The sequence below is a fragment of the Eretmochelys imbricata genome, chromosome 20, assembly GCF_965152235.1.
Source record: "Eretmochelys imbricata isolate rEreImb1 chromosome 20, rEreImb1.hap1, whole genome shotgun sequence".
NCBI lineage: Eukaryota > Metazoa > Chordata > Testudines > Cheloniidae > Eretmochelys > Eretmochelys imbricata.
Genome location: NC_135591.1, coordinates 9215153 through 9242169, shown reverse-complemented (window position 1 = coordinate 9242169; position 27017 = coordinate 9215153). Strand labels below are relative to the sequence as shown.

Below are 27017 nucleotides of genomic sequence, written 5' to 3'. Positions count from 1 at the left end.
TACATGGGGGTCCTGAGCTGTCAGCCCCACATATGACAGGGCTAACAGCCTGAGCCCCACTAGCACAGCTCCACCTCCAACCCCACTCAGCTTCCAGCCCCACTCCACCTCCAAAGAAAGGGCACCAAACTAGAAGTTCACCCAGGGCACCATTTTCCCGAAGGCCAGCCCTGGGACTACGACAGCATTAGAGGGCTTGATTTATAGGGGATGGCACTCAGAGGCTTGCTGTGTGAAAGGAGTCACAATACAAAACATTTGAGAACCGCTGTTTTATTTCCTTCATTCAGGTCAGGTCAACACTTCAGAGTTAGGTCGACAAAGGCAGCTCCCCTCGACCAAACTCCGTAAGTGTCCACATTACAGCATTGCTCCTGCCATTGTAAGTCACCCACTGCAGACCCAATAACTCCATCTCCACGAGAGGCATTGCGCTTAGGTCGGTGTAGTTACGGGGGGACGCAGTGTCTGTGTAGACACTGTGTTACTTACATCACCTGTCAGTTCCACGTGGAGCTCACAGCTGCCTCCCCCCCCACACACACACCCATATAAGTCGGTGCTCCTGGGGAGGACACACACGACCAGCAGAAGGAAGGTAGTGTGGACATGAAAAACCACAGTAATTACTGTGGTGGCTGTACATCGATCTAACATAGGTCAACTTAATTGTGTAGTGTAGACATGGCCTCAGCTTCCAAGTCCAAAGGTAGCATTTCCCAGGTGTGATAGAGCCATTAACCAATACTTTGTACTGTCATCATTCTTGATGGCTCATTAATGATCTGGAGGATGGCGTGGATTGCACCCTCAGCATGTTTGCAGATGACACTAAAATGGGAGGAGTGGTAGATATGCTGGAGGGTAGGGATAGGATACAGGGGGACCTAGACAAATGAGAGGATTGGGCCAAAAGAAATCTGATGAGGTTCAACAAGGACAAGTGCAGAGTCCTTCACTTAGGATGGGAAGAATCATAGAATATCAGAGTTGCAAGGGACCTCAGGAGATTATCTTGTCCAACCCCCTGCTCAAAGCAGGACCAATCCTCAGTTTTTTCCCCAGATCCCTAAATGGCCCCCTCAAGGATTGAACTCACAACCCTGGGTTTAGTAGGCCAATGCTCAAACCACAGAGCTATCCCTCCCCCCACTACATGCACTCCTATGCAATCCCATGCACTGCTACAGACTAGGGACCAAATGGCTCGGCAGCAGTTCTGCGGAAAAGGACCTAGGGGTTACAGTGGATGAGAAGCTGGATATGAGTCAGCAGTGTGCCCTTGTTGCCAAGAAGGCCAATGGCATTCTGGGGTGTATAAGTAGGGGCACTGCCAGCAGATCAAGGGACGTGATTGTTCCCCTCTATTTCGCATTGGTGAGGCCTCATCTGGAGTACTGTGTCCAGTTTTGGGCCCCACACTACAAGAAGGATGTGGAAAAATTGGAAAGAGTCCAGTGGAGGGCAACAAAAATGATTAGGGGGCTGGAGAACATGACTTATGAGGAGAGGCTGAGGAAACTGGGATTATTTAGTCTGCAGAAGAGAAGAATGAGGAGGGATTTGATAGCTGCTTTCAACTACCTGAAGAGGAGTTCCAAAGAGGGTGGACTCTAGACTGTTCTCAGTTGTGGCAGATGACAGAACCCCCCACTTTGTTCCTTGTGTGTGATCTCACCTCCCGGCATGCGACTGCAATAAAAGGAGCTTTCGTGAGAGCAGGAGTGTGCCAGGTACTCATTGGGGGGCACCGCGGTGCATAGGCGGGGGTGGCCAGAGCAGAGCTGGGGACTCCCACGAGCGGGAAGTGGCAGGGGGAGGGGGAGTGGGTGGGTTCTGCCTACAGCCCCAGTTCCCGGAGTCCTAGGATAATAGGCAAATTGCAGCTGTCACTTTAAGCAAGACATTTTTTAGCTCTTGTGGGGGCACTGGGGATGTTTCAGGTTCTACGTATCAGTGGGGTTGGGGGGAGGTTGATGGGTGCTAGGTCTGGGGGGCACTTGGGGGTGTCCCAGGTGCTAGGTCTGGGTGCGGTTGGGGGGAGGTTTGCAGGGGCTAAGCCTGTGTGGGTTTGGGGAGGGAGATTGGTAGGTGGTAGCTCTGGAGTGGGGAGGTTCCTGGGTGCTTGGTCAGGATGGGGTTGGGGGAGGTCCCCAGGTACAAAGCTTGAAAAGGTTATGCCAGCGTAACCTAAAGGAGAGAGCGAGTGAGAACCAAGCTGGAGTCACTTATGGAGAAGGGGGTCTCAGGGCTCTGGCCACAAGGGGGAGAGGGTCTCGAGGCTCCAGCCATGTGGGGGGAAGGGGGCTAGGGGCCGTGGGGGGGGCAGAAGGGGCGGAGCCGGGGGCTCCACCCACTGCCCATGCTTATAGTGCAGAATTTTTAAGCCATGCTTGGAACTGGCACCACTGCCAGTGTGCAACTGGATGGGGGAAGTGGGGAGACAGTGTGACTGCCTCAATACAAAAGTGCTGCCCCCACAAACTACACACCCCAGCCGGCAATGCAGGTTGGCCATGTGGATGCAGGTGGAGCACTGCATTCTGGGACCTGGAGTTTCCACAGGCCGTAGCTCTCCAACCTGCTCTGTTTCTTAAACCCCCTGGCACCTTCCCCACTGGCCCCTCATGTGTGGGGGAGGGATGGCATGGCTCCACCCACAACCCCGCCATTCCACCCATAACCCCCAGGATAGCTGGAAGGTTCTGCCAAGGTGATCAGCAGCCACTGAAATAGTTAATGCTATTGACACTTCCGGTGTCATTAGGTTTCAGAGTCAACAATGCAAGGGTGTGGATGGGGCAATTCACATGTCTCAGAGCTAATTATTATTACATACAAGAAAGCTGTTAACAAACATTATGTAGATTATAATGTCAAGCACATGTTCATTAGGAAACGGCAGGTTGCCTGTGCAGCCTTAATTCTGTGCCTTTGCAGGTCCAGCCTGTGCCCTGAATAAGGCAGGGGGTCCTGTGGAAAACCCACTATGTGATCACGAAATTAAAGACTGTACTAACATGCACACCCCCAACAGGGCCAAATGACAGGAGCAAGCAACTGTAAATCTGGCATCTCCTAACTTTCAACTGCTTGACTTTGCAACCTTAATAAGGGTCATTTACCATCATTTTTGGTGTATAACTTCCTAGGGTTTTTTAAAAGGAAAATCAGGGTACACACAAATTCTATTCTGTACAACCAGAACTGCCACCCCCGCCCCCTTCTGTGTCATCAGCAGGGTTTTAGAGCTGAACCTTCAGCATTGCAGCAGACTGCCGCTGGTGGAGTTACAGGTCTAACAGCATTAGCTGGCAGCAGTTGAAGGTTGTTAGCCCACAGAGGTGACAGGCCACAGGCACCATGGGTTGGTACTGGGAGCTGAGCCCATCCCAGCTGTCTTCTCAGGGGGGTGAGGGGGGGCGGCTCCTTCTCCATGGAGTGCCCCAGTTAGGGGGGAGATGGGCATCTAGTGCCACGTGCTGGGTCATGGCTTTCCTGGGAGAACCCCTACCTCTTTCTGCCCCCACCCAAGAGTTGGGAGAGCTCCTGCTCTCTGTGGTGCCCCCTGAGGTGGGATACTGGGGCCATGTGCCAAGTTTGGCAGGTGGTAGCCCATCCCCAATATTCCCCTCACTGCACATTGCTACAGCTACACCGAGGTAGTCCCAGGGCAGTGCAGCGTGAGCCCAGCTCTTTGAAACATTCACATTCAGTGACTAATTTGGCAGGCTGCTAGGGAATGTGAGCGAGAAAAGGGAAGTGACATTTATAGCTCGGCCAGACCAGAATGGGGTTTCCTTGGACAAAGCAAAGACAACCCCCTAACCTGGGGACTTTTTTCCCGACCACATTTCAAAGGCCTGCCACAAACACTGGAATTATGCAGAGCTGCCTGCAGACTCAGGCAGACAGTGCTGCCTTGGATCTGCTCTGTTCCCATGGGGAGGGGGAGGGCAGCTGCTGTTGCTGGAGCCCGAAGTCAAGTGACTTGTCCACATCCAAACAGCTGGTCAGTCGCTAACTGTAGTGCAGAGGGGCTAGCACTGCGTCATGTCTCAAGACCCCAACGACTGGCAGGAGCACACACACAGGAAGGTTCCTGTAAGCCCCACTGTTCAGCACATTTACAACCAGTCAGGCCAAAGCCCTGGAGTGCATCGCATCGGAGATAACCCTGGGGCAGGCCCCAGGGCACAGCATGCTAGACACAGCCCTATGGGACCTTTGGGCATCTAATACTGGAGACGGGCTACAAGAGTAAGAGACTTCAGGCCATAGAAGATAGGGAGGTGAGGGGGAAGATGCTGCACCAGGGGACATGCCTCCAACCCTGAGATGAGACCAAAAGAGAGCAGCCCAGAGGCAAAGGGGGTCAGCACATGACCTCATGGTAGAGGATTTTATTAGTCAGTTCAAGCAAGAGCTTGGCTAGGCCAGGACACAGACATGCAGAGGAAGTGCCTCCAGGGGATGGGGGGATGCATTTACTGCAAGATTTTTCCACACATTGTGCCCCACCCAGACAAAGTCAAGGGAGCCAGCCAGACTTAGCAGAATCACAGTGGAGCAGGGTTTCACCTACTCACGAATGCTGGGTCTGAGCAGGACGTGTGACAACACACAGCAGAGATCGGAAAAGCCACATAGTCCAGCCAGGTCCAAGTGGGAGGGGACCATGGAGTCAGACAGCACCAGGGCAATCCCAGGGGCTCATTCCTGGAGCGGGAATGCACTGTGCTCTCCAAAGGGTCGGCCCATCCCTCTCTCCAGAGGCTCCATAATCCTGCTGGCCCAGGCCCCACCATCCTCTCCTTGAGTGCTGCCAGCCAGTGCAAGGGCTCCATCTTCCCGCCTCCCTCGCTACCAATTCAAAACACCACAAGGTGAAACCCATCTTCTCAGTATCAAGCTTGCATGCCTGACACTGGTCCCAAACCCCTGCACTGCTCACCCAACACTGCGCCTTTCCCTGGCACCTCCTAGCCAAGCAGCTCAAAGCACTTTACTCTTAACTCAGCCTCACCGCCCTCTCTTACAGGTGGAGAAACTGAGGTACAGCAAAGAGAAGGGACTTGCTCAAGCCGTTTTCCCTTTGAGCCTCTTCCCCTCTCGACCAGAAGGGCTGTGAGGATTAATTAACGAGCATGTGCGAAGCCCCCCAACCCACCCCAAGAGAGCAGACAGCAGATTACTCTATTTACAATTAACCCCCTGCCATCATATCTGAGCTCCCTTCACCCCACAGGCCTGGAGTTCTCCATGGAGGACAGCTGACTGCAGCCATGCCAGTGCCAGGGGGTCAGCATCCCCAACAGCCCCTTGGTGCTGACTTGCATCCTCCCTCCCCTGGAGGTGTGTAAAGCAGTGTGTTGGGGGGGTGTACTTCCCCCCCTCCAGGCCATGCTCCCCTCTTCCTCATTCCAGCTCAGGGGGCATGAAGTGCGATCACTGTTGAGCCGCGCGCAGGAGCTGTTCTTCATGCTTCTTCCGCATCCGCTCCTTGAAATCTTCCAGCTCCTTCCTCTGAGGTACAAACAGAGGGGATGGTTCAGGGTCAGTAACCATTACTGTTCACCTGCTTCATGCCCCCATACCACAGCTCCACGGGTTCCATCTCCCTCCTGGGTCTCCTTAGAGCCAGATGCACAGCTGGTGGAGGCGTGAGAGATCCTGCTACCCTCTAACCACTAGAGAGTGACTCAAGAAACCAGCTCTGATGCTGCTGCAGCTAATGGAGCCTGTAACTCACCAGGTTAGCATTAATCTCTTACTGGTGGGGAAGGAAGGACACACAGAGCCCCTTATGTTCGTCCCATACCTCTAGGGGCTGGGCAAGCTGTTCTTCAAACCCCAGCTGAGTCATGGGGGGGCAGCACACTCACCTGGCGGTCATCATCGGGTGGGTAGATCTCCCTCTGTGGAAACAGAAATGTAGGCACCTGTGAGGATTACCAGCTGGGGGGTGCCAGGGCCAGTCTTACCCAGCAGGGGAGCTAGTGCCATTACTGGCACAGATGACAAGGAGAAATGGATCCAACAGAGCCTGCTAGGATGTCTGCCATCCCAATCCCCCTTAGCAATAGCTCCTAGGCAGGTCTCTCTCCTATCAGAGGTGGGGAAGAAGCAGGGCATGGCAAACGAAGCCCGTGCAGCTGTCTGGTCAGCTCTAGGAAATGCCCTCTCCAGACATCACCCCAAACTCCCCCTCCCCCTTGAGCTCTGACTGAACCCCACCGTAGTTCTAACCACTAACCCACACTACCCTTCTAGAACTGGAAACAACCCTGGAGTCCTCCCCCACAGTACCTGTCATGGACTCACAGGTCGTGCCCACTCTTGGCCCTGTGCAGTCCATGGGGGGAACCCCCTTCAGTGAGACAGCCCCTCTCGGGGTCCACTCTCTCTCGGGGGTTAAGCCCCTCCACCTCCTGGAGCCGCACCTCTCTGAGCCTTAGCACACCTGTTTCTCGCCGAGGGCACCTTCAGGGAGTCCACTTGCTCTGGACCCCAGGGGTCTCAACTCCCAAAGGGAATAATGCAACCCTGTTCTGTGGACTGGAGTGACACTCAGCCAGCGTAAAACAGAAGGGTTTATTGATCGTTTGAATCACACTAGCTGCATGAATCACTAGCTTGCACTCTCCTCCCAGAGCAGAACACCATGCTCACCTTCCTTTTGATGACATATTCTTCGAAGTACTCCGCTTGGTTGGAGATCCAGAACATGGCAACGGGGAAGGACAAATACAGAACCATCTGCCAAGGAAGAGAGGAAAGGGGGAACATGTGGCCCAAATTAAGTGGAACACTGAATTGAGCTGCGTCATTTAAACATCTTAAACAAGGACGGCCTTGAGTGAAATCCCAAGTACTACACAACCCAATTAAGCAAAGCCCCTGCAAAGCACATGGCAGTGATGAACTCAGTGTAGCTTCACTTCAGCTACATCCACACTACAGACCCTAGGCCAGCATAGCTCCAAGCACAGACGGAACGTACAGTGACAGGACTTTTTCTGCTGGTGTTGAAACACCAACTCCTGAGACAACATTTGCTCTGCTTACAGAAGCTCTCTTCCATCGACATAGCTGCCTCTACACTGGGGGTTTTGTCGGCATAGCTCTGTCACTAGGGGCTATGGGTTTTTTTCACATCCCTGACTGACATAGCTAAGCCAGTGTTAGTTGTCAGTGTAGACCAGACCTTAGCTTTGATCAAGCCACATTAAAATGTATTGGTCCAGGAACTTTGTGTGCATGTGTCTTTTCTTTTAAAGTCTCTTCCTTTCTTCTGGGTCCATGCAATAACTAACGATAGCTTAGACATCTGCTTAGATGATCCTCACATGTGTCTGGACCAACAGCATTTTGCAAGGCTATTGCCAAAGCAGTTTCCCTTTATGAGGAAGGACCTGGCTGTATGTTTTTTACAGAGACATTTTATACACTTGCTAACAGTGCCTTAAAATTTTATGAGCTAAAAATTTAGCAAATTGCGAGCACATAGGGGAATCCCCGTAAACCTGCTGCCACCAAGCTAACCCACTGCAAGGCCACCCCATTCTCAGGGCCATGATGGTGGAGTCCCAGCCCTCTCCTACCACAAAGGCACACCATTCCTAGGGTAAAGGGGCAGGGAGAATTTCTCCACCCTCCTGTTGAGCTGCCCATTGTCTCAGGCCATGCTGGATCCTGCTACTCTACTAATGGGCTGCCTCATCTTCAAGGCTGCCGCTGAGCTGCCAGAGATTGAGGCTGGCAACCTGGGGTATTTGCTTTGACCTGCAGGCCTGTCTGCTGTTTCTCTGGGATGCCCTCTAATGAGCACTTTCCATTTTAATTTTTTAATCTCCTCTGTCCCCTGCCCCAGCAGCAAGCAGGCAGTCCTGGGCACCCCTTCCCTTCAGAGGCGCTCAATGCTGGCCCCTCAGCTCCAGCTAGTCAAGTCTTTCTATCACACCCATCACCCTGGTACCAGGACAGCCCAGCCCAGCACCAATGGGCAGAGGCTGGGCCCCCAAGTGGGAGGGGGTCATGGGCAGAGCTCGCGCTGGGCTACCAGGCCGGGGGGGGGGGGGCACCCATGGGTAGCATCAATGAGATGGGTCTGCCAGGACAAATGGGCAGAGGTGGCAACAGCAGCCACCACGAGGCAGACACCTACTAGGGAGCCAGCCCCTGGGGGGAACACAGCAGGCCCTCCCCCAACCACAAACCCCCACTTGCCCCAGGACCTGCCCCCAACCACAGACACCCCCCACCGCATGCCCCAGCCCCATCATGTACCCTACAGGGCCTCTCTATCCCTACTCCGACTGTAGCAGCCCCCCACGCCCCTCTGCGCCCCCTTCTGCCACTGACCCGAAACACCTCCAGCTTCACCCCCATCCTGTCTGCTACGCCTCAGCTACTACTTCCGCCCGCCCCCTCTCAGGGCCTCAGGAGCCGCCAGCTTCCGCGCCCCCACACCGCAACAAACGTGATGCTTAATGGTCAAGGAGCAGCATCAGCTTCGGTCATTGGTTAAGAACTCGGCAAGGAGGGCCCGCTCCCGATTGCCGGAGTAAAGATGGCTCCTGGGCGGAAGTGGTCCCTGAAGGTGGAGCTTCACCGGAAGTGCGGCCCTCTTAGCCAATAAGCGGTGTCCCCGCGAGATGGCAGCCCCCTGACGCTAAGAGAGCGCGGCGCGTCGCCTGCGTCATCGGCGCGCGCTGGGGCCTGTCGGGGTCTGCGTGCGGGGGCCAGGGTCTGGTGTAGCCGCGATGCCGGAGCTGGAGGAGACGCCGGTGGCCGCTGGCGGGGGGAAGCCGGACCTCTTCTTCGTGAGTGCCCGGCCGCGTCATGTCCGCTCAGGCTACCGTACCCTACAGCGCCCCTCGGCCTGGGCTCGCCCCGCCCTTGGGGTCCCTCTGACTCCACCCCTCGCTGCCCCCAGGCTCCCGTGGCCACGGAGCCCCGCCTCTCACACCCAGCCCCGCCCCCTTCCTCCCCGTGGACCCAGAGCCCCCCCCCCCGTGCTGCCCCCACAGACTCAGCCCTGTCCCCTAACTCTCCATGGACCCAGAGCCCCCCCCAGTGCTGCCCCCATAGACTCAGCCCTGTCCCCTAACTCTCCATGGACCCAGAGCCCCCCCCCGTGCTGCCCCCATAGACTCAGCCCTGTCCCCTAACTCTCCATGGACCCAGAGCCCCTCCCCCGTGCTACCCCCATAGATTCAGCCCTGTCCCCTAACTCTCCATGGACCCAGAGCCCCTCCCCCGTGCTACCCCCATAGACTCAGCCCTGTGCCCTAACTCTCCATGGACCCAGAGCCCCTCCCCCGTGCTACCCCCATAGACTCAGCCCTGTGCCCTAACTCTCCATGGACCCAGAGCCCCCCTCCCGTGCTACCCCCATAGACTTAGCCCTGTCCCCTAACTCTCCATGGACCCAGAAGCTCCCCCCCCAACCCGTGCTGCCCCCATAGACTCAGCCCTGTCCCCTAACTCTCCATGGACCCAGAGCCCTTGCCATTACTGCCACAATGGACCTAGCTTTGCTCCCTAACCTTCCATGGACCTCACGCTGCCTCCCATAGACTCAGACCTGCCCCCTACCAGCCTGGGGTCCCCATGTCCGCCTCCCCACTGTGCGAGGAAGGATTTGATCGGCCACATCCAGGCAGAGCTCTGGGTTTCCAAAGTTGGACCCTGGAAAACTCAGGAACCCTCAAGTGTACATGCCTGTCATTGCTGGAGCAACTCTTGTGCCATGAGTCCTTCCCCAGGCCTTATCCCTGGAGCTGCGGTGCAAGGGTCAGCCTTCGGCATCTCAGTTTGGCTCTCTGTCTGGTTTTTATTGTACCCTCCAATACCAAGCTAGTGTGTGTGCAGTTCTGTGCAGCTCTGTAATAACAACCAGTGTACAGGTTACAACCAGTGTACTAGCTTTCCTGAGCAACCCTGTAGTAACCTTAACCTTACCCTGTAGTGACAAAACAACATTTTCAAAGCCGTGGCCCTTCTAGGCAACCCTACAATAATAAACCAGTACGTTTGCATCCCCAGCCCCATATTAACAAAACAGGCTCCCACCATGGGGGGAGCAAACACTGAACAAGGAAACAGGTTGCAATAAATAGAGGAAAATGAGTTCTTTAAAAGTTTGGATTCCCTTGGTGGTTTCGCTACTAAACGGACTCTGAGTCTTGGAAGCGGTGCTGCTAGTGCCCAGAGGTTCCTGGGCATAAAGGAGAGGCCTGGGCTCTGCCTCTAATCCCTTCCTCCCACATGCAGGAGGAGGAGGATCTGCAGTACGAGGAAGAAATCCTGCGCAACCCCTTCTCTGTCAAGTGCTGGATCCGCTACATTGAGTTCAAGCAGAACGCCCCTCGGCATGTGCTGAACCTGATCTACGAGAGAGCCCTCAAGGAGCTGCCAGGCAGGTATGTGGCTGGGAGCAAAGGCATGGAGAACTCTTTGGGCATGTCTACATTGCAGTAAGAGGTGTGACAGGAGCGTGTGTATACACTCCTGAGCTAGCAAGCTCAATAACAATGGCAATGAAGCTAGCCACTCGAGTACATACCCAGGCTTGTGGGCTCACTTGTAAAGCCTGTGCTGTTATTCAGGTTCACTAGATCAAAGGCAGCTCATCTCTGTTGACGCATTCTGCAGTCACACCGCTGATTGCAGTGTAGACATACCCTTTAGAAGCTCACAACTGCTGTGATCTCATGTGGGAAGCACTGCAGAGAAGTGCAGGTGCACCGGATATGGGCAGTTCCCGGCTACCACATGCCTAGCCTCTCCCAGCAGGAGGCTCTGTGAGGGCCTGGACAGGAGCGCAGGCTAAAGAAACCTCTGATAGTGACAACTCCATGGTGTTTGCAGTTACAAGCTGTGGTACAACTACCTTAAGCAGCGCCGGAAGCAGGTGAAGAACAGGTGTGTGACTGACCCTGGCTATGAGGAGGTGAACAACTGCCATGAACGTGCCCTCGTCTTCATGCACAAGGTATGGGGAGGCCTGGGACAGATGAGCAGCAAAGCTGGTGGGCTTGACGGTGGTAGATGAAGGCTATCTGATGAGGGCAGGGTTGTTGGAGGCTTTCTGCATGGCCCTGTCCCCAGCCATGGACGGCCCCTACCCCGGGCTGTAGATCACCCAATCATGGGCCCCTTGTGTCCTGGGCCTCATCACCAACCATGAACTCCCCACACACCTTAGACCTCTGCCTGCCAGCTCTGAGTCCCATGTGTGTCTCCAGAATGGTCATAGCCTGGGCAGCCACAGGGCCAGTTCCCCCGTGCCATCACTTGCATTGGCACTGACCAGGCCTCATTGTGCTCAGCTTGCTAATGAGCTGGCTGGTGGGGGCCAGCAGGAAGCTGCCTTGGGTCCAGCAAGCTTATTTTGTGTTACGCCATGGGTGGCTGTCAGTCACTTCTGGCCTTGGGGTGGGTTGGAACCAGCAACTTTGAGGCACAAGGCTCTGTAGGGTGCTCTTGAGGATCCACCCCCAGGGCCTTGTCTGCCCATTGCGCCGGCCAGAATGAAACAAACAGGGAGGAGGGGAAATCTAAATACTAGGTGAGGTACCCACAATGTTGGGGACAGGGCTTCCCTCCTTAGGGAGAAGGGGTTTTGTCCTTAAGGACAGCTGTGCAACAGCATGGCAGTATAACCATGATAGGAGGAGTCGGGTCCGCACTGTGGTCCTGCCCTGGTAAGCAGTCCTGCCTCTTGAACTGGCAGATGCCTCGGATCTGGCTAGATTACTGCCAGTTCCTCATGGACCAGTGCCGGATCACCCGCACACGCAGGACCTTTGACCGGGCACTCCGGGCACTGCCCATCACACAGCACCATCGAATCTGGCCCCTCTACCTGAAGTTTGTGCGCTTGTACCCCCTGCCCGAGACGGCTGTGCGAGTCTACCGCAGGTACCTGAAGGTAAGGGCACCAGACCCCCTGATCTTTACTCTTTGTTGAGCTGCCCCCTTTTGAACAGTCTCCTTTGGGTTTGCGTGTCTCTGCACAGTGGATCCACAACAATGGAACAAAGGCCTTGGAGCTTCTGCTCCTCAAAGGGTCAAGATCCAGCCCTAACCCCGCCCACAGCTGCAGGGTATGTTGCAGTGGAGGCAAATGGATTGGAGGGAATGGCTCAGTGACCTGCCTAGGGTTATGCAGGGAGGCTGAGCCAGAACAGGGAATTGAACCTGTCTATCCCAATCCCAGGTTCGCACCCAAAGTTCTGCACTCTCCTTCTGCTTGTCCCTGCCCCAGCTAGCTGTGGGACCTCAAGCAAATCACTTCCCTCTCTCTGTGCCTCAGTTTCCCTTCACAGAGTGGGGCTAGTGAACTATGAAGTGCTTGGAGATTGGGGGTGGCACAGAGGGAGGCAGTGCTAACCTGCAAAAGCATGGGCAATGCTAGGTTGCCAGGCATGCTCATCCCCACTGTGTGTGATGCAGCTGAGCCCTGAGAACGCTGAGGAGTACATCGAATATCTGCGCTCCATTGACCGGCTGGATGAGGCTGCCCTCCGCCTTGCCACTGTGGTCAATGACGAGAGGTTCGTCTCCAAGGAGGGGAAATCCAACTACCAGGTGAGGTGCCCATGCTGCCAGAGCGAGGCTTCCTTCCTGAGGGGGCAGCTGTGCCAGTCATCCACCCCATTGCTAATAGCTCCTCTTGCTCCCTCCCCTTAAGGACGGCTTGTGCCCCAGCCTCCTTGCTGGTCCCTCAGAGCACTTCCCCTATGCAGGGGGGTCTCACACCCTGGAATGTGCCAGGTGGGGCAGCAGGAGTGAATGCGGGGGGGCTGGGTACCAGACCTCAGACTGGAGCCCAGGCCCCAGCGTGTTGGGAAGTGGAGGGGATGGGCTCAGATGTGCAAACCAAGCCCAGGGCAGGAACTGGAATAGCTGTCATGCTGTGTGGGGGATGGGTTAGATGGGCTCAGGGCCTGGGAGCTCCCTGTGGGTGCTGAGTGGCCTGTGTAGCCTTGCCCTGCTGCCTGATGTCTCGTCTTCCCTCCAGCTGTGGCACGAGCTTTGTGACCTCATCTCCCAGAATCCTGACAAGGTGAAGTCCCTCAATGTTGGGGCCATCATTCGCGGAGGCCTCACCCGCTTCACCGACCAGCTGGGCAAGCTCTGGTGCTCCCTGGCCGACTACTACATCCGCAGCGGGCACTTTGAGAAGGTACCTTGAGGGGTGGGCAAGGCCAGCACTGGGAGCTTTTAGGGATGGGCGCTGTTCCATGCAGGCTGCTCTGTGAGTGGTACTAACTGCTGGCAAAGGCTTTCCCATTGCAAGGGGAAGCTGGTGTTTAATTTGGTGGGCACAGGGGTTAAAGGTCCTGGGAAGCAACAACCCAGGAGGTTGCATGGCTGGGTGCAGCGTGGGCCCCCAAAGGGTTAGTGAATCATGAACTGAGGAGACAGAGAAACCAGGTGTGGTGGAGTGCGAGAGGAGAAGGAAGTCTCCACCTGAGGGTTGGATCCAAGAGCTGCATGGGAGAAGGCTCTCTCACTAGCAACAGCCGTAAGGGCCATAAGGAAGCTGGTACTGGGTAATTCGTTGTGGGGAGGTTATGGGAGTCTGGGATGGTTGAGCTGAATCTCAGAGGAGTTTTGAAGCAGGGTGGGTGACATTTGAACTGGATCCTGAAATGGGTGGGGGCGGGGCGGGGGAAGTGTGGGGACCTGGGAGGGAAGTGCCTGGGGAGGACTGGGAGGGTAATGCAAAGACAGGGCAGTCTGGGGGGATGGGGAAGGGAAGCAGGTTGGGGGAGCTCCTCACAGCCCCCCCTCCTGCCTCCCACAGAGCTTCCCTGGCTGCAGAGGGATGCCGGGGAATTGTCCAGCCCAGCAGGGATGCAGGGAGTCTGAGTTCACCACCCCAATATGGAAAGCAGCTGGGCTTCCCTGCTCACTCAGGCACTGGGGTAGCTCCTGTTTGCCTAGCCAGTGTCATCTGGAAGGAGCCCAGAGCACATCTTTGGAGGGATCACTGTCCTGGTTCTGGAGTGTGCCTGCCTCTGGGGTGGAATATAGCAGGGATTAAACAGCTCACAGAACGCTACCTAGTCACTGATGAGCCCATGACGTGTTTCTCAGCAGTGAGGATATTAACCTCAGTGTCCAGGCCCAATCCAGCATGCTCCAGCTGACCCTCTGCATTCCCCCAAAGTTAGTGTCTCTAGTTGTTCTGTCTCCTCTAACCAGTCAGTACTTCTAAGGTTCCTAGCGCCATAGGGTTGAATCATCTCCCTTTGTGTGGTGTTGCCATGTGACTATTAAACAGTGTGGAAGAGAGGAATGTTGCTGCTAAGCTGTTACGGTTGCTCAGTGCTTTTGTTCTTGGAGATCAGGTGTTATCAGCACTAGCAGGTAGCGCAGCTGCGGATTCAGCAGCCCCCAATCTTACTTCTAAAGAAAGACCACAGGCATGGTTTGGTGACAAAGCTGCTCGGCCAGGTTTATTGCTCTTAAGGCAAAGTCCTAGCGTCCCATAAGAGCTACAACCACACTAACCTGTGAGTGCCCGAGGCAAGGAGCGGCTCAGTCAGCAGCAGGAATTTCAGCTGTCCCTTAGAACGGTCAACATGGATTCACCAAGGGCAAGTCATGCCTGACTAATCTAATTGCCTTCTGTGATGAGATAACTGGCTCTGTGGATATGGGGAGAGTGTGGATGAGTGGAGACTGGATATATCTTGACTTTAGCAAAGATTTTGATACGATTTCCCACAGTATTCTTGCCAGCAAGTTGAAGTATGGGCTGGATGAATGGACTATAAGGTGGATAGAAAGCTGGCCACATTGGGCTCAGTGGTATGATCTAGTTGGCAGCCGGTATCAAGTGGAGTGCCCCAAGGGTCGGTCCTGGGGCTGGTTTTGTTCAACATCTTTATTAATGATCTGGATGATGGGATGAATTGCACCCTCAGCAAGTTCACAGATGACACTAAACTGGGGGGAGAGGTACAGAATCATAGAATATCAGGGTTGGAAGGGACCTCAGGGGGTCATCTAGTCCAACCCCCTGCTCAAAGCAGGACCAATCTCCAACTAAATCATCCCAGTCAGGGCTTTGTCAAGCCTGACCTTAAAAACCTCTAAGGAAGAAAATTCCACCATCTCCCTAGGTAACGCATTCCAGTGCTTCACCACCCTCCTAGTGAAAAAGTTTTTCCTAATATCTAACCTAAACCTCCCCCACTGCAACATGAGACCATTACTCCTCGTTCTGTCATCTACCACCACTGAGAACAGTCTAGATCCATCCTCTTTGGAACCCCCTTTCAGATAGTTGAAAGCAGCTATCAGATGCCCCCTCATTCTTCTCTTCAACAGACTAAGCAATCCCAGTTCCCTCAGCCTCTCCTCATAAGTCTTGTGTTCCAGTCCCCTAATCATTTTTGTTGCCCTCCGCTGGATGCTTTCCAATTTTTTCACATCCTTCTTGTAGTGTGGGGCCCAAAACTGGACCCAGTACTCCAGATGAGGCCTCACCAATGCCAAATAGAGGGGAACGATCACATCCCTTGATCTGCTGGCCCCTACTTATACATACCAAAATGCCATTGGCCTTCTTGGCAACAAGGGCACACCGTTGAGTCATATCCAGATTCTTGTCCACTGTAACCCCTCAGTCCTTTTCTGCAGAACTGCTGCTGAGCCATTCAGTCCCTAGTCTGTAGCGGTGCATGGGATTCTTCATCCTAAATGCAGGACTCTGCACTTGTCCTTGTTGAACCTCATCAGATTTCTTTTGGCCCAATCCTCCAATTTGTCTAGGGCCCTCTGTATCCTATCCCTGCCCTCCAGCGTATCTACCTCTCCTCCCAGTTTAGTGTCATCTGCAAACTTGCTGAGGGTGCAATCCACGCCATCCTCCAGATCATTAATGAAGATATTGAATAAAACCGACCCCAGGACTGACCCTTGGGGCACTCCAATTGATACCGGCTGCCAACTAGACATGGAGCCATTGATCACTACCCGTTGAGCCCGACAATCTAGCCAGCTTTCTATCCACCTTATAGTCCATTCATCCAGCCCATACTGCTTTAACTTGCTGGCAAGAATACTGTGGGAGGTAGATATGCTGGAGGGTAGGGATAGGGTCCAGAGTTACTTAGACAAATTGGAGGATTGGGCCAAAAGGAATCTGAGGAGGTTCAACAAGGACAAGTGCAGAGTCCTGCACTTAGGAAGGAAGAATCCCATGCACTGCTACAGACTGGGGACTGATTGGCTAAGCAGCAGTTCTGCAGAAAAGGACCTGGGGATTACAGCGGACGAGATGCTGGATATGAGTCAGCAGTGTGCCCTTATTGCCAAGAAGGCCAATGGCATATTGGACAGTATTAGTAGGAGCACTGCCAGCAGATTGAGGGAAGTGATTATTCCCTCTATTCAGCACTGGTGAGGTCAGACCTGGAGTACTGCGTCCAGTTTTTGTCCCCCCACTACAGAAAGGATGTGGACAAATTGGAGTGTCTCCAGTAGAGGGCAATGAAAATTATTAGGGGGCTGGGGCATGTGACTTACGAGGAGAAGCTGAGGGAACTGGACTTATTTAGTCTGCAGAAGAGAAGAGTGAGGGGGGGATTTGATAGCAGCCTTCAGTTCCCTGAAGGGGGGTTCCAAAGAGGATGGAACTCGGCTGTTCTCAGTGATGACAGGTGACAGAACAAGGAGCAATGGTCTCAAGTTGCAGTGGGGGACGTCTAGGTTGGATATTAGGAAATGCTATTTCACTAGGATGGTGGTGAAGCAATGGAATGGGTTACCTAGGGAGGTGATGGAATCTCCATCCTTCGAGGTTTTTAAGGCCCAGCTTAACAAAGCCCTGGCTGGGATGATTTAGTTGGTGTTGGTCCTGCTTTGAGCCAGGGGTTGGACTAGATGACCTCCTGATTTCTCTTCCAACCCTGATATTCTATGATTGGCCGCACAAAGGGTTAAGGCAAGGTCCCCCGACATCTACAGACTGAGACAAACAACTTATACAGCACCTGTCGTGTTTTATGACACCCGTTTGTTACCTCTGCTTTTTCCTTGTATTTTGGACAAAATACTCTTATTGATTGATTTGTCAAGCCATTTGATTTTGTACTATTTTTTTGTGTATTTGTACTAGCCTTCTAAGATACATTTTTGTAAATATCTAGGACCTCCACTAGCAACAACTTTCCCAAGTTCATATAGTGAACAGCCACCTTGTGAGCATTTACTTTAATACATGTCCTGACTTTGGTTCACAGCCTTGGGTTCAGGCCTTAAATTTTGCACCAGGCCCAGTGCTCCAGGCTCTCTTTCTCTACTACAACAGTTGCTGCACCCCATCCCAGGAGCAGCCACATCTCAATACCAGGCAAGGGACCAAACAGCCCCCACCGGTGGCTGCATCTCAGCGCCAGGCAAGGGATCCCTGTATCCACTCCTCCACCCCATAGATTGCTGCATCTCAGCTCTGGGCAAGGGCCCTTTGGAGGCTTATCAGGATGGAGGGGCTGGAGCTCCCATTTCTCTCCTGGGAGCTAGCTTGGGGAGCCCCTTTGTGGGGCAGGGAGCCTGGGGCCTTGCTCACGGTACCATGTGTCTCAGGCCCGGGACGTGTACGAGGAGGCCATCCAGACGGTGATGACAGTGCGGGATTTCACCCAGGTGTTTGACAGCTACGCCCAGTTCGAGGAGAGCATGATCGCAGCCAAGATGGAGACCACCTCTGAGCTGGGGCAGGAGGAGGAGGGTGAGTGGGGGACTGGGCCCCGCCTGCAGGTACCATGCAGCGCTCCTAAGCAGGGATTGGCCAGCCTGGGGAGGCAAAGCCCCAGGTGTGGCACTGGGGGGCAAGGAGGTAATACTGACTTCTGCAGTTACACCACTTACACCAGGGCTGCGTTTGGCCTCCAGGCTCTGGCAGCTGATTGCTCTTTATGGGAGGCACAAATGACTGCTCAGAAGGGGTGGAGGATAGTAAGACCCTGCTAGGCCCAGTGGGAGAGCTGGGAGTCGGGACTCCTGGGTTCGAGTCCCAGCTCTGGGAGGGGAATGGGGAGCATTAAATGGGGGGCTGGGACTCGGGACTCTTGGAGGGCCAGGGCCAGGGCCTGGCAGGGACATTAGGGCAGTGGCTAATATGCCTGTGCCTCTCCCCACTACAGATGATGTGGACCTGGAGCTGCGCCTGGCTCGCTTTGAGCAGCTGATCACACGGCGCCCCCTGCTGCTCAACAGTGTGTTGCTGCGCCAGAACCCCCATAATGTCCACGAGTGGCACAAGCGTGTGAAGCTCTATGAGGGGAAGCCCCGAGAGGTAGGGCCAGCCCATCCCCCGGGGGAGCATGCTGGGGGCCACACACTCACCCTGGGGCTCTGCCTTCTCATCCTGATGTGCCCCTCCCCCCCCCCTTGGCATCCCAGGGGAATGGGGAGATGGGCAGAGGTACAGCTGCCTCTGGGTTGTGGGGCACATGGGGTCTGGTTTTACAGGGATCCTGTGCCTGGTGCTGAGATGCAGCCATCTCTGGTGTGGGACTGATCTCCCCCTCTAATCTGCTCTGCACGAGGCTGATGCACGGTGTAGTGTGATGGGCTTGGGGCACAAGTTCGTGCAGCGTGGCTCGGTATGGGGTTCATGGCTCGGGGGAGGCTGAGACACCAGATTTGTTGTCTGCAGAGCTCTGAAAAGCCCAGCCTGGCATGGCTGAGCCCTCTGGTGGGATTTGCTTGGGAAATAGCCCCAGGCAGAGGCTGGTGAGTGGTTCGGGTGAGTCAGGACACCTGGGTTCCCTGTACTGCCACACACTCACTGTTCTCTCTGGCAAGTGGCACCATTGTTCTGTACCTGTCTCTAAGATGGGGGTGGTAGCTGCGTCCTTGGGAAGCCAAGGGGGTAAGAGTTGCTGGCTATGTAGCGTGTTGGGCCGCCCTAGGGGGTGCTGTAGTGGGGGTGCAGGGCTGGTGTGCTACGCAGAGGTTGGCTGGGCAGCTGGCGCTGCCCTGGGCCCTACTGCCCCAGGCAGGGTCAGTGCGTTTCCCAGCTGTGCACGGCTCCCTCACTGCACCGGCTTTACACTGGACTCAGGTCGGGGTGTTCACTTGATCAGTGCTACAGCCCCACCTTTTGAACAGTCTCTCGGAGGAGCCTTCCTGTGTGCCAGACCCCCTCAGGCTGTCGTGCTTCCTCCAGGGTAAGCCCCATGGCTTCACCGCCTCCGGAGCCTGGGCCTTCCACACCCCTGCGTCACCCCGCGAGCTCCATTCAGCGAGTCCCACGGGGACAGACCCTCATGGGGAATTCATGACCTCACCCAGCATTGGCAGCGATGCTCGCACAGCGTTGTCAGAACAGTAACCCCAAAGGCAGCATGGGGAGTCCGTAGTCAGCCCAGAACACTGAGGTTAAAGCACAGACCCTCCTGCTTAGCCCAGAGCCCAGCCGAGCTGGACCAAGCCCCTTTGTTCAGGCTCTATCTGACCCTCCATCTGGCCTCCTTGGTCAACCCCAAGCGAGAGTCCCTGACTCCTTCCAGCAGCCAGCCCTGGTCTCCCCACCTCAGACTTCAGCAGCCCTTTGATCTTCAGCTGCGGGGGCTGCTGCTCAGCTTCCCTAAGGAGAGACGGGGAAATCCATCTCTAGGTCCTTGGGTGCTAGGTGTCAATGGCCTGGAATTTGGGGTCCCCATTGGCGTCTCAGATGCTCCACTACCATGGGGAATAAGGCCCTCGCATTCATCTCCTAGCCTGCCCTGAGAGCAACCAGGCCCCTTCCACTCGCTGGGAAACTGATGCAGGAGCAGGACTCTTAAACTATTCCCACTTCGACCCATCTGGCAGTGGGTGTAGGTGGTTGTGCAAGGAGTGGGGTAGCAAGGACTTAGCTCGTCTTTGGGGCTCTTTCCAGAGCATTAGAACAGCTGGGGCACAGGGAATGGGCTACAGGCCCCGGTTCTGATCTGGCTGCGGAGGCTGGGGAAGGGGACGAGGGCGAGGCGCTGTGTCACTGGTGCTGATCCAGGCTCAAGCCCAGGGCATAGGGCCCAGGTTCCAGTCCAGGATGGGAATGACTGACAGCTGCTCCCATTGCATGCCTGTGCAGTGTGGGCAGGTCTCGGTCCATTTCCTCATCACTGGGTTCTGTGAGATCGCCAGGAAGACTAACTTGCCCCAGGGAGTCTCAAGTCAAGTCTCAAGGGAGACTGAACTCCACCCTCACCCCTAGAAGGCACCCCTCTGGGGCATGGGGAGGGGCTGTGTGGGCCCTGCTGTAGCAGCTCTGTTGTCAAAGGCCTTCAGCAGAGCGTGCCCTTCTCCTCCTGCTGGATCTAACGCTGGCGCCCACCTGACCTCACAGATCATCAACACCTACACGGAGGCCGTGCAGACCGTGGACCCCTTCAAGGCCACTGGCAAGACACACACACTCTGGGTCTCCTTTGCCAAGTTCTATGAGGACAATGGGCAGATCGAGGATGTGAGTGTTGCTGGGGGCATGGAATGAGAACAGCCAAAAGAAGCTGCCTCCTCTCCCTGCCCTGGCCCAGGGGACCCATCGGGAGGGTGGGGTGCGGGGTGGTAGGACCCTCCTCCTGGGGCATCACACAAGCAGGACTCATGATCCCAGCAGTGGCTGCTAGTGGGGGTTAAACTGGGCAGGAGCATCGCCCAAGCACCTGGAGAGAGAGTCTGCGCAGAATCCCCATTAATGCCAACCCTGGAAAGCCAGGGCAGAGGGGTCTGTGAGGGAGGGATTTCTGCTTGGCTGGGTGCACTGTGTCTGGACCCCTGCTGAAGCCTGGGAGACGGAGTGGGGCGGGCTCATGCCACAGCTCAGGGGAGCAGGTTGGCTGGGGGAGAGCAGGCTGGCCTGGGGCCAGGCGGGGAGGAGGGGCTGGGTTCCTGCCAGAGCTCAGGGGAGTGGGCTGGTCAGGGCCTGGGGGGAGCAACTTGTGCTCCCTCTGATTCTGCCTCCGTCCCCTTGCCCAGGCCAGGACCATCTTTGAGAAAGCCACCAAGGTGAACTTCAAGCAGGTGGACGACCTAGCCTGCGTTTGGTGCGAGTATGGGGAGATGGAGCTGCGCCATGAGAATTATGACCAAGCCCTGCGCATCCTCCGGGTGAGCCCAGCCCTGCTGGGTATAGGGGGGCTGATGGGAGTGGCAATGTGGGGTACGAGGGCAAGTGCCAGGCAACCATCCCTTAGGCTGCTGGAGAGTCCTGGGTGGGTAGAGGAGAGAGGAACATCTTGAGGTTAAGGTCCAGACTCCAGGGTTCCACTCCCAGCTCTGGGAGGGGTGGGGCGGGGCAGGAACCAGGACTCCTGGGTTCCACTTCCAGCTGTGGGAGGGGCAGGCGGTCTAGTGGTTTGAGTGTGGGCCATGCTTTGCTGTGGACTCAGTGAGTGATGGTGAGAAGCTGCCTACGTAGCGCCTGCCAGGGGATGTCATGGGTCCCTGAATGGCCCTCCCCGCCCTGTGTGCTGCTGGCCGTGAAATCCTGGGCACAGGGTTTGCTGCCCCACTGAGCGTGCTCCCCTCTTGCCCCACAGAAAGCCACGGCCATCCCAGCCAGGAAAGCAGAATACTTTGACGCCTCAGAGCCCGTCCAGAACCGCGTGTACAAGTCCCTCAAGGTCTGGTCCATGCTGGCCGATCTGGAAGAGAGCCTGGGCACCTTCAAGGTGAGGATACCCACCCTTCTCAGGGGCCAGGTCCCTGGCGGCGGGCCAAGGAGCCGGGCCCTAGCTGCTCTCCGGCAGAGGAACTGCGGGGGGTGGACTCCACTGGGGATGGCGCCAGGCTCAGCCTTCAGCCGCCCCTGTCCATCCTGCTGGGCCCACTGGATCCCTGCAGCATGCCAGCCCCTACCGTAATCCACCTAATACTGCTGCCCGCCTGGTCTTCTCTCCTAGTCCACCAAGGCGGTGTATGACCGCATCCTGGACCTGCGCATCGCCACACCCCAGATCATCATCAACTACGCCCTCTTCTTGGAGGAGCACACCTACTTCGAGGAGAGCTTCAAGGTGCAGGGGAGTTCCACTGTTAAGGACAAGGGAGGGTGGGATTTAGCTGGGCTCCAAGAAGCAGAGCTGGCGTAGGGGTGAGGGGGAACTGGTGGGCAGGTCTGTCAGAGAGCCCCTGATTGGCAGGCGTTTGCCTGGCGAGGGAGGGGTGCAGAGCTGGCTGGGTCAGAGGGTCTCTGAGGTGGCTCCATGGGGATTATAGGGTTAATGTGCAGATCGCAGGTGGGGGGAGAGGCTGAGATTGCTCCTGGGAGGGTCATGGAACTTCCGCCAGATGTGAGGGCTCCAGGGGGACCCGGGCAGCCATGCTCACACTCCTCCCTTGGCAGGCCTACGAGAGGGGCATCTCCCTGTTCCGCTGGCCCAACGTGTACGACATTTGGAACACCTACCTCACCAAGTTCATCGACCGCTATGGTGGCAAGAAGCTGGAGCGTGCCCGCGACCTCTTCGAGCAGGCACTGGACGGCTGCCCCCAGAAATATGCCAAGAGTACGTGGGGGCAGGGGTTCCTGGCTCCCCGGTATGAGGGCATCCTGGCATCAACTGCCATGTGGCTCTTTCTGGCCAGGATTCCACCCACGCTGGTGGCCAGTCCTGTCACCAAGCTGAGGGGAGCCCTGGTGGATGGGATGCTGAACGGGGGGAGCCCAGCCCCACGGGCCCTGCGGCTCCATGTGGACTCGAGCGCAGACTGCTGTGTGGCAAAGAGGGCCTGAGATCCTGGGCTGTGGCAGGGCCAGCGCCCCCGTACGCAGCCCCCCACCAGCTGGCTTTACCTTTGCTCCCCCCTCACACACATGACCCTCTGCAGGGCCCTCCCCCTGGCCCCCGTCAGCCAGCTTTGCCTCTGCCCCAGGGATGCTGCAGGTTTCTGATGTGATTCCGAGTCACCCTGTGGCCTGGTGACCCTGTACCAAGGCCCTCAGTCGTACCCCGTGCCAGCCAGCCCCTGATGCACCCTGTCCCCGCAGCCATCTACCTGTTGTATGCCAAGCTGGAGGAGGAGTTCGGGCTGGCGCGGCATGCCATGGCGGTGTACGAGCGGGCCACGCGGGCCGTGCAGCCCTCAGAGCAGTATGAGATGTACAACATCTACATCAAGCGGGCAGCCGAGATCTATGGGGTCACGCACACCCGCAGCATCTATGAGAAGGCCATTGAGGTGAGGTGGGGGGTAGGGCTGGCAGAGGTTTCCCCTTTCCCCCTCACACATGGGCCTAGAGCACTGCCCCCACCCCTGTGTGCCAGTGCATTGGGCTGTCCTAGGCCCCTTCCTGCCATTCAGTAGCAGAAACCCCTCCCATCCTCCTGCACCCAAATCCCATGGGCTGGTGCTGAGGAGCCCTAGACCCATCCAGCAGGCAGAGAGTCGTGGGCTGGCTGAGGTCTGCACCCCCTGTCCCAGCACTAAAGGGCAGCGCTGCCTTCTTGTAACAGGGACGCTCGGGCAGCAGAGATGGGCACAGAGAGCACCGGACCAAACCCCAAACACTCCCCTCACCCCTGGTACTCTGCACCCAAGGCTGTGAAGCCATGAACCCGGGATCTTCGGAGTGGGGAGCCTGTCCTGAGCCCCAGCCTGCAGGGAGCACACTGCATGGCATCCGGATTCCCCCACCCACAGGTGGGGTCAGGGGCAGGGCATTCAGGGGAGCATGCTGTCAGGTCCATCCGCCCAGGATGCGCTCTGGGGTCAGGGCCGGTGGTGGGCGAGGAGGAGTGGGGATGGGGGCTGGTGGGATTCAGGGGCACACTCTCTGGTCTCCCCCACAGGTGCTGTCAGACGAGCACGCCCGCGAGATGTGCCAGCGCTTTGCCGACATGGAGTGCAAGCTGGGTGAGATCGACCGGGCCCGGGCCATCTACTCCTACTGCTCACAGATCTGTGACCCCCGGGTAAGGGCCCCAGGGGGAACTTTGGGTGGCAGAGTGAGCTGGGGCCAGGATTGTCCCCTACAGTCTGGTCCCTGGCACTACCGTCCCCAGGCTCCCTAGGCTTCGTTTCCCAGCCAGGTGGGTGTTGGGCCCTGCTAGAGGGATCAGTTGCCCTAGAGAACGCTGGGAGATGGGTAGGACAGGCCATGGGGCTGGGGACTGCAAGGCTCACCCCCTTTGGGCTCACCCCCCACCCCCAGACCACAGGCTCCTTCTGGCAGACATGGAAGGACTTTGAGATCCGGCACGGGAACGAAGACACGATCCGGGAGATGCTGCGCATCAAACGCAGCGTCCAAGCCACCTACAACACCCAGGTCAACTTCATGGCCTCGCAGATGCTCAAAGTCTCCAGCAATGCCACAGGCACCGGTAAGCAACCTGCCCCCTGCATGGTGGGAGCCTTGGGGGCACCTATACCCCACACAGAGGTGTCCCTGGCATTTACCCTGCTCTCTGGTTCCAGTGTCAGACCTGGCGCCGGGGCAGAGTGGCATGGATGACATGAAGCTGCTGGAGCAGCGGGCAGAGCAGCTGGCGGCTGAGGCAGAGCGGGACAAGCCCCGGTCCAAGGAGAAGATCCTCTTTGTCAGGTCTGTGGGGATAGGGCAGCTTGTGGAGACTACATATTCTAGCATGCATCTAGGCACCTGGCCCTACTGCATGCTGGGGCTTGGCTCCCCTGCCCTATAGCCAGCAATGGCTCTGATATGCCCCTTGCCCAGAGCCAGTGCAGCCCTGGGCTGACTTCTCACCAGCTGAGCCCATAACCCCCAACCACCCTCCCTGTTGGGTGCTGCCCTCACCCCTTCCCTGCTGGCTGGGGCTGGCACCCAGGGCACAGCCAGCCATAGCCCCTGCACATTGCGGGGAGCCTGTCTTAGGCCTAGAGCCATGTGGGGAGCTGTGGATCGATGGGGGTGGGGACAGTGGGGGCCCAGGACTGCCTTTGGAGCAGCTGGCTCCCTGGTGCCCAGCCCCTGGCTCACTCCCTCCCCCCTGGTATGTTGGTAGGAGCGATGCGTCACGCAGTGAGCTGGCCGCACTCTCCAGGCAGGTGAACCCTGACGAGATTGACATTGATGAGGACGAGGAGGAGGGGGATGAGAGCGAGGAGAATGAGCCTGATGGTAAGGGGTGGGGTGTACAGCTGTGACTGGGGGGCTGGCTGGGGGAGGAGCCTAGTGGAGCTGGATGTCCTGCCCTCTTAGGCTGAGGATGGGAGATGGGTAGGAGCTGGGCACTGGGTGTGGCATAGTTGGGTCTGTCTCCTGGCTGGAGGCAGGTGCTGCTAGGTGCTGGCTCACCACTGACCCACCCTCCCCTTCTCCCTGCAGAGGTGCAGCTGGAGCAGCAGAGCGTCCCCTCAGCTGTGTTCGGGGGGCTGAAGGCCGACTGAGCTGGGGGCAGCCAGCAGGCACCATGGATCCTGCTCCACTCCTGGACTGTGGGCAGAGGGGTCTGGACTTTTTGATTCCTGGGCCAGCCTGGAGCTGCTGGGCTGGAGCCATGTGCCCCCCAGCACAGCCCCTCACCCAGGGCACGACTGCCTTAGTTTTCCTGTCCCTGTAAGCCAAGCAGGCTCCTTGAGTTCTGGCCCTATCCCTTCCCCGTGGGCTCTGGAGCTGGGTGGCCCTGGCTCCTAGCAGGGCAGGGGTGCTGTAGCTCTAAGTAGCTGGCTGCTGCCCAGGGCAGGGAGGGGAGGACTCTGCTCCGGGCCATTGGCAGGAGTGGATGGAGCCAGCCTGTCCTTGGGCTACTGGCCCCTTGCCCTGTCACCTGCCCGTTTCCTCATGAAGCACTTTGGGAGCCAGGCTTGTTAAGTGGGGAGGGAGCAGGCAGAGCCCCTGGGGGCCATCCCAGGAGCTGTGGTTTATCTGCCCCCTCCAGCTGGGCTCCACAGGCTAGTGTGTGGGGTAAGCCATACACATGGTGCTCTTCCCCCTACTGCTGCCATGGCTGAGTGCAGGCCTGTATCCTGGCCCATGGGGTGCTGGAGGCTGGGTAGCCATGCCCTGCTGGAGGCTGGGTAGCCATGCCCTGGCTCTTGTGAAGGGAGAGGGGGAGTGCTGCCCACCCCCCCCCCCGGCTGCTGTGTTTGACTATAAATGTTTTTTTCTAACCTTAGCTGGGCTCTCATTGCTCAGGGAGGGGTGTAGGGGAACAGCTCCAAGTAGTACCTCCCCCCTGCACTATGCCCTCCCCCACCTTGTGCTGGGCAGGGATGTGGTGACAGTGCAGCAGGGGCCTGGAAGAGGCTGTTCACCCCAGGTCAGGCAGCCTCCTCACCATAGGCTCCTGCAGGGCTAGAGCCTGGGCTTGCCCTAGGGGAGGCCCTCCCCACAACTGCACCATGCCAGTCTAGGTCAGGGCTGGGGGAGAGGGACCCTTGGTTCTGGCCAGGTCCAGGCAAGCTGTCAGAGCAAGAAGGATGATGTGAGGTGGGGGGCTGGAGCTGGACTGCAGCCCAGGCAGCTTTGAGCATTAAAGGTCCCTGCAGGAGGGGGCAGTATTAGGGTTAAATATGCTGGTCAGCACCAGTTCTGACCCCCTGGACCAGCTAATACAGGGGTGGAGCAACATCAGAGCCTGCATGGGCAGTTCCTGCTGCCAAGCAGGGGGGCACAGTCACTGCAGGCCAGGAGACCAGGTCTCCATTTTCCACATGCAGCCCTTGGCTCAGGCTCTGAGCACCAGCAAGGACTGGGCCAGAGCACTGAAGTTTTTTCCACCATAAAACCACAAGGAAAAGTTTTCCATGTGGGACTCAACTGAAACCAGAAGCCTCCCCTGGGAGTCCTGTGCCCAGGCCCCCCTCTTCCCTAAGTTGGGGCTAGAACCCAGGCTCCCTGACACATGGAGCCCAATTCCCTGGTGTGCTGGGGCAGCAGGGTGAGGCTGCTCTTCTGAGGAGGAACTAGGCAGAGACAGAAGCACCTTTAAGTTACTTTATTAAGTGACAGGGTGAGGTCCCTGCCAGCTCATTACAGCATTGCCCAGCACCCCCTCTGCCACATGGAGCCAGCAGGCCCTGCCCCCCTTTCA

At 56.9% G+C, this 27017-nt stretch overlaps 2 protein-coding genes across 2 annotated transcripts; one reads left to right on the top strand and one right to left on the bottom strand.

Moving 5' to 3' along the window:
• Nucleotides 1-4374: 4374 nt before the first annotated feature.
• Nucleotides 4375-8484, bottom strand: PET100 (PET100 cytochrome c oxidase chaperone). Its single transcript, XM_077838811.1, has 4 exons — nucleotides 8365-8484; nucleotides 6673-6759; nucleotides 5886-5918; nucleotides 4375-5526 (listed from the first exon to the last, which is right to left on the bottom strand). Exons 1-4 carry the CDS (start codon nucleotides 8389-8391, stop codon nucleotides 5449-5451), a joined length of 225 nt encoding a protein of 74 aa, XP_077694937.1. The 5' UTR covers nucleotides 8392-8484; the 3' UTR covers nucleotides 4375-5448.
• Nucleotides 8485-8656: 172 nt separating this feature from the next.
• XAB2 (XPA binding protein 2) lies at nucleotides 8657-26075 on the top strand. Its single transcript, XM_077838810.1, has 19 exons — nucleotides 8657-8825; nucleotides 10279-10427; nucleotides 10876-10999; nucleotides 11741-11938; nucleotides 12463-12597; nucleotides 13031-13195; nucleotides 17611-17755; nucleotides 18171-18322; nucleotides 20363-20482; nucleotides 20995-21126; nucleotides 21558-21689; nucleotides 21921-22034; nucleotides 22364-22526; nucleotides 23009-23199; nucleotides 23811-23933; nucleotides 24173-24344; nucleotides 24439-24565; nucleotides 24987-25102; nucleotides 25310-26075. The coding sequence occupies exons 1-19, from the start codon at nucleotides 8766-8768 to the stop codon at nucleotides 25369-25371; spliced, it is 2580 nt and encodes an 859-aa protein (XP_077694936.1). The 5' UTR covers nucleotides 8657-8765; the 3' UTR covers nucleotides 25372-26075.
• The last annotated feature ends 942 nt before the right edge of the window (nucleotides 26076-27017 follow it).

What these genes read in the sequence shown, in the direction of transcription:
- PET100 (XM_077838811.1), bottom strand. Translation starts at nt 8,391, where the DNA reads ATGGGGGTGAAGCTGGAGGTGTTTCGG. An exon ending in TGAAGCTGGAGGTGTTTCGG is followed by an intron (nt 6,760 to 8,364) that starts GTCAGTGGCAGA and finishes CTTCCTTGGCAG; the next exon opens with ATGGTTCTGTATTTGTCCTT. An exon ending in CACCCGATGATGACCGCCAG is followed by an intron (nt 5,527 to 5,885) that starts GTGAGTGTGCTG and finishes TTTGTACCTCAG; the next exon opens with AGGAAGGAGCTGGAAGATTT.
- XAB2 (XM_077838810.1), top strand. Translation starts at nt 8,766, where the DNA reads ATGCCGGAGCTGGAGGAGACGCCGGTGGCCGCTGGCGGGGGGAAGCCG. An exon ending in AGGGGAAATCCAACTACCAG is followed by an intron (nt 12,598 to 13,030) that starts GTGAGGTGCCCA and finishes TCTTCCCTCCAG; the next exon opens with CTGTGGCACGAGCTTTGTGA. An exon ending in AAGCCCTGCGCATCCTCCGG is followed by an intron (nt 21,127 to 21,557) that starts GTGAGCCCAGCC and finishes CTTGCCCCACAG; the next exon opens with AAAGCCACGGCCATCCCAGC.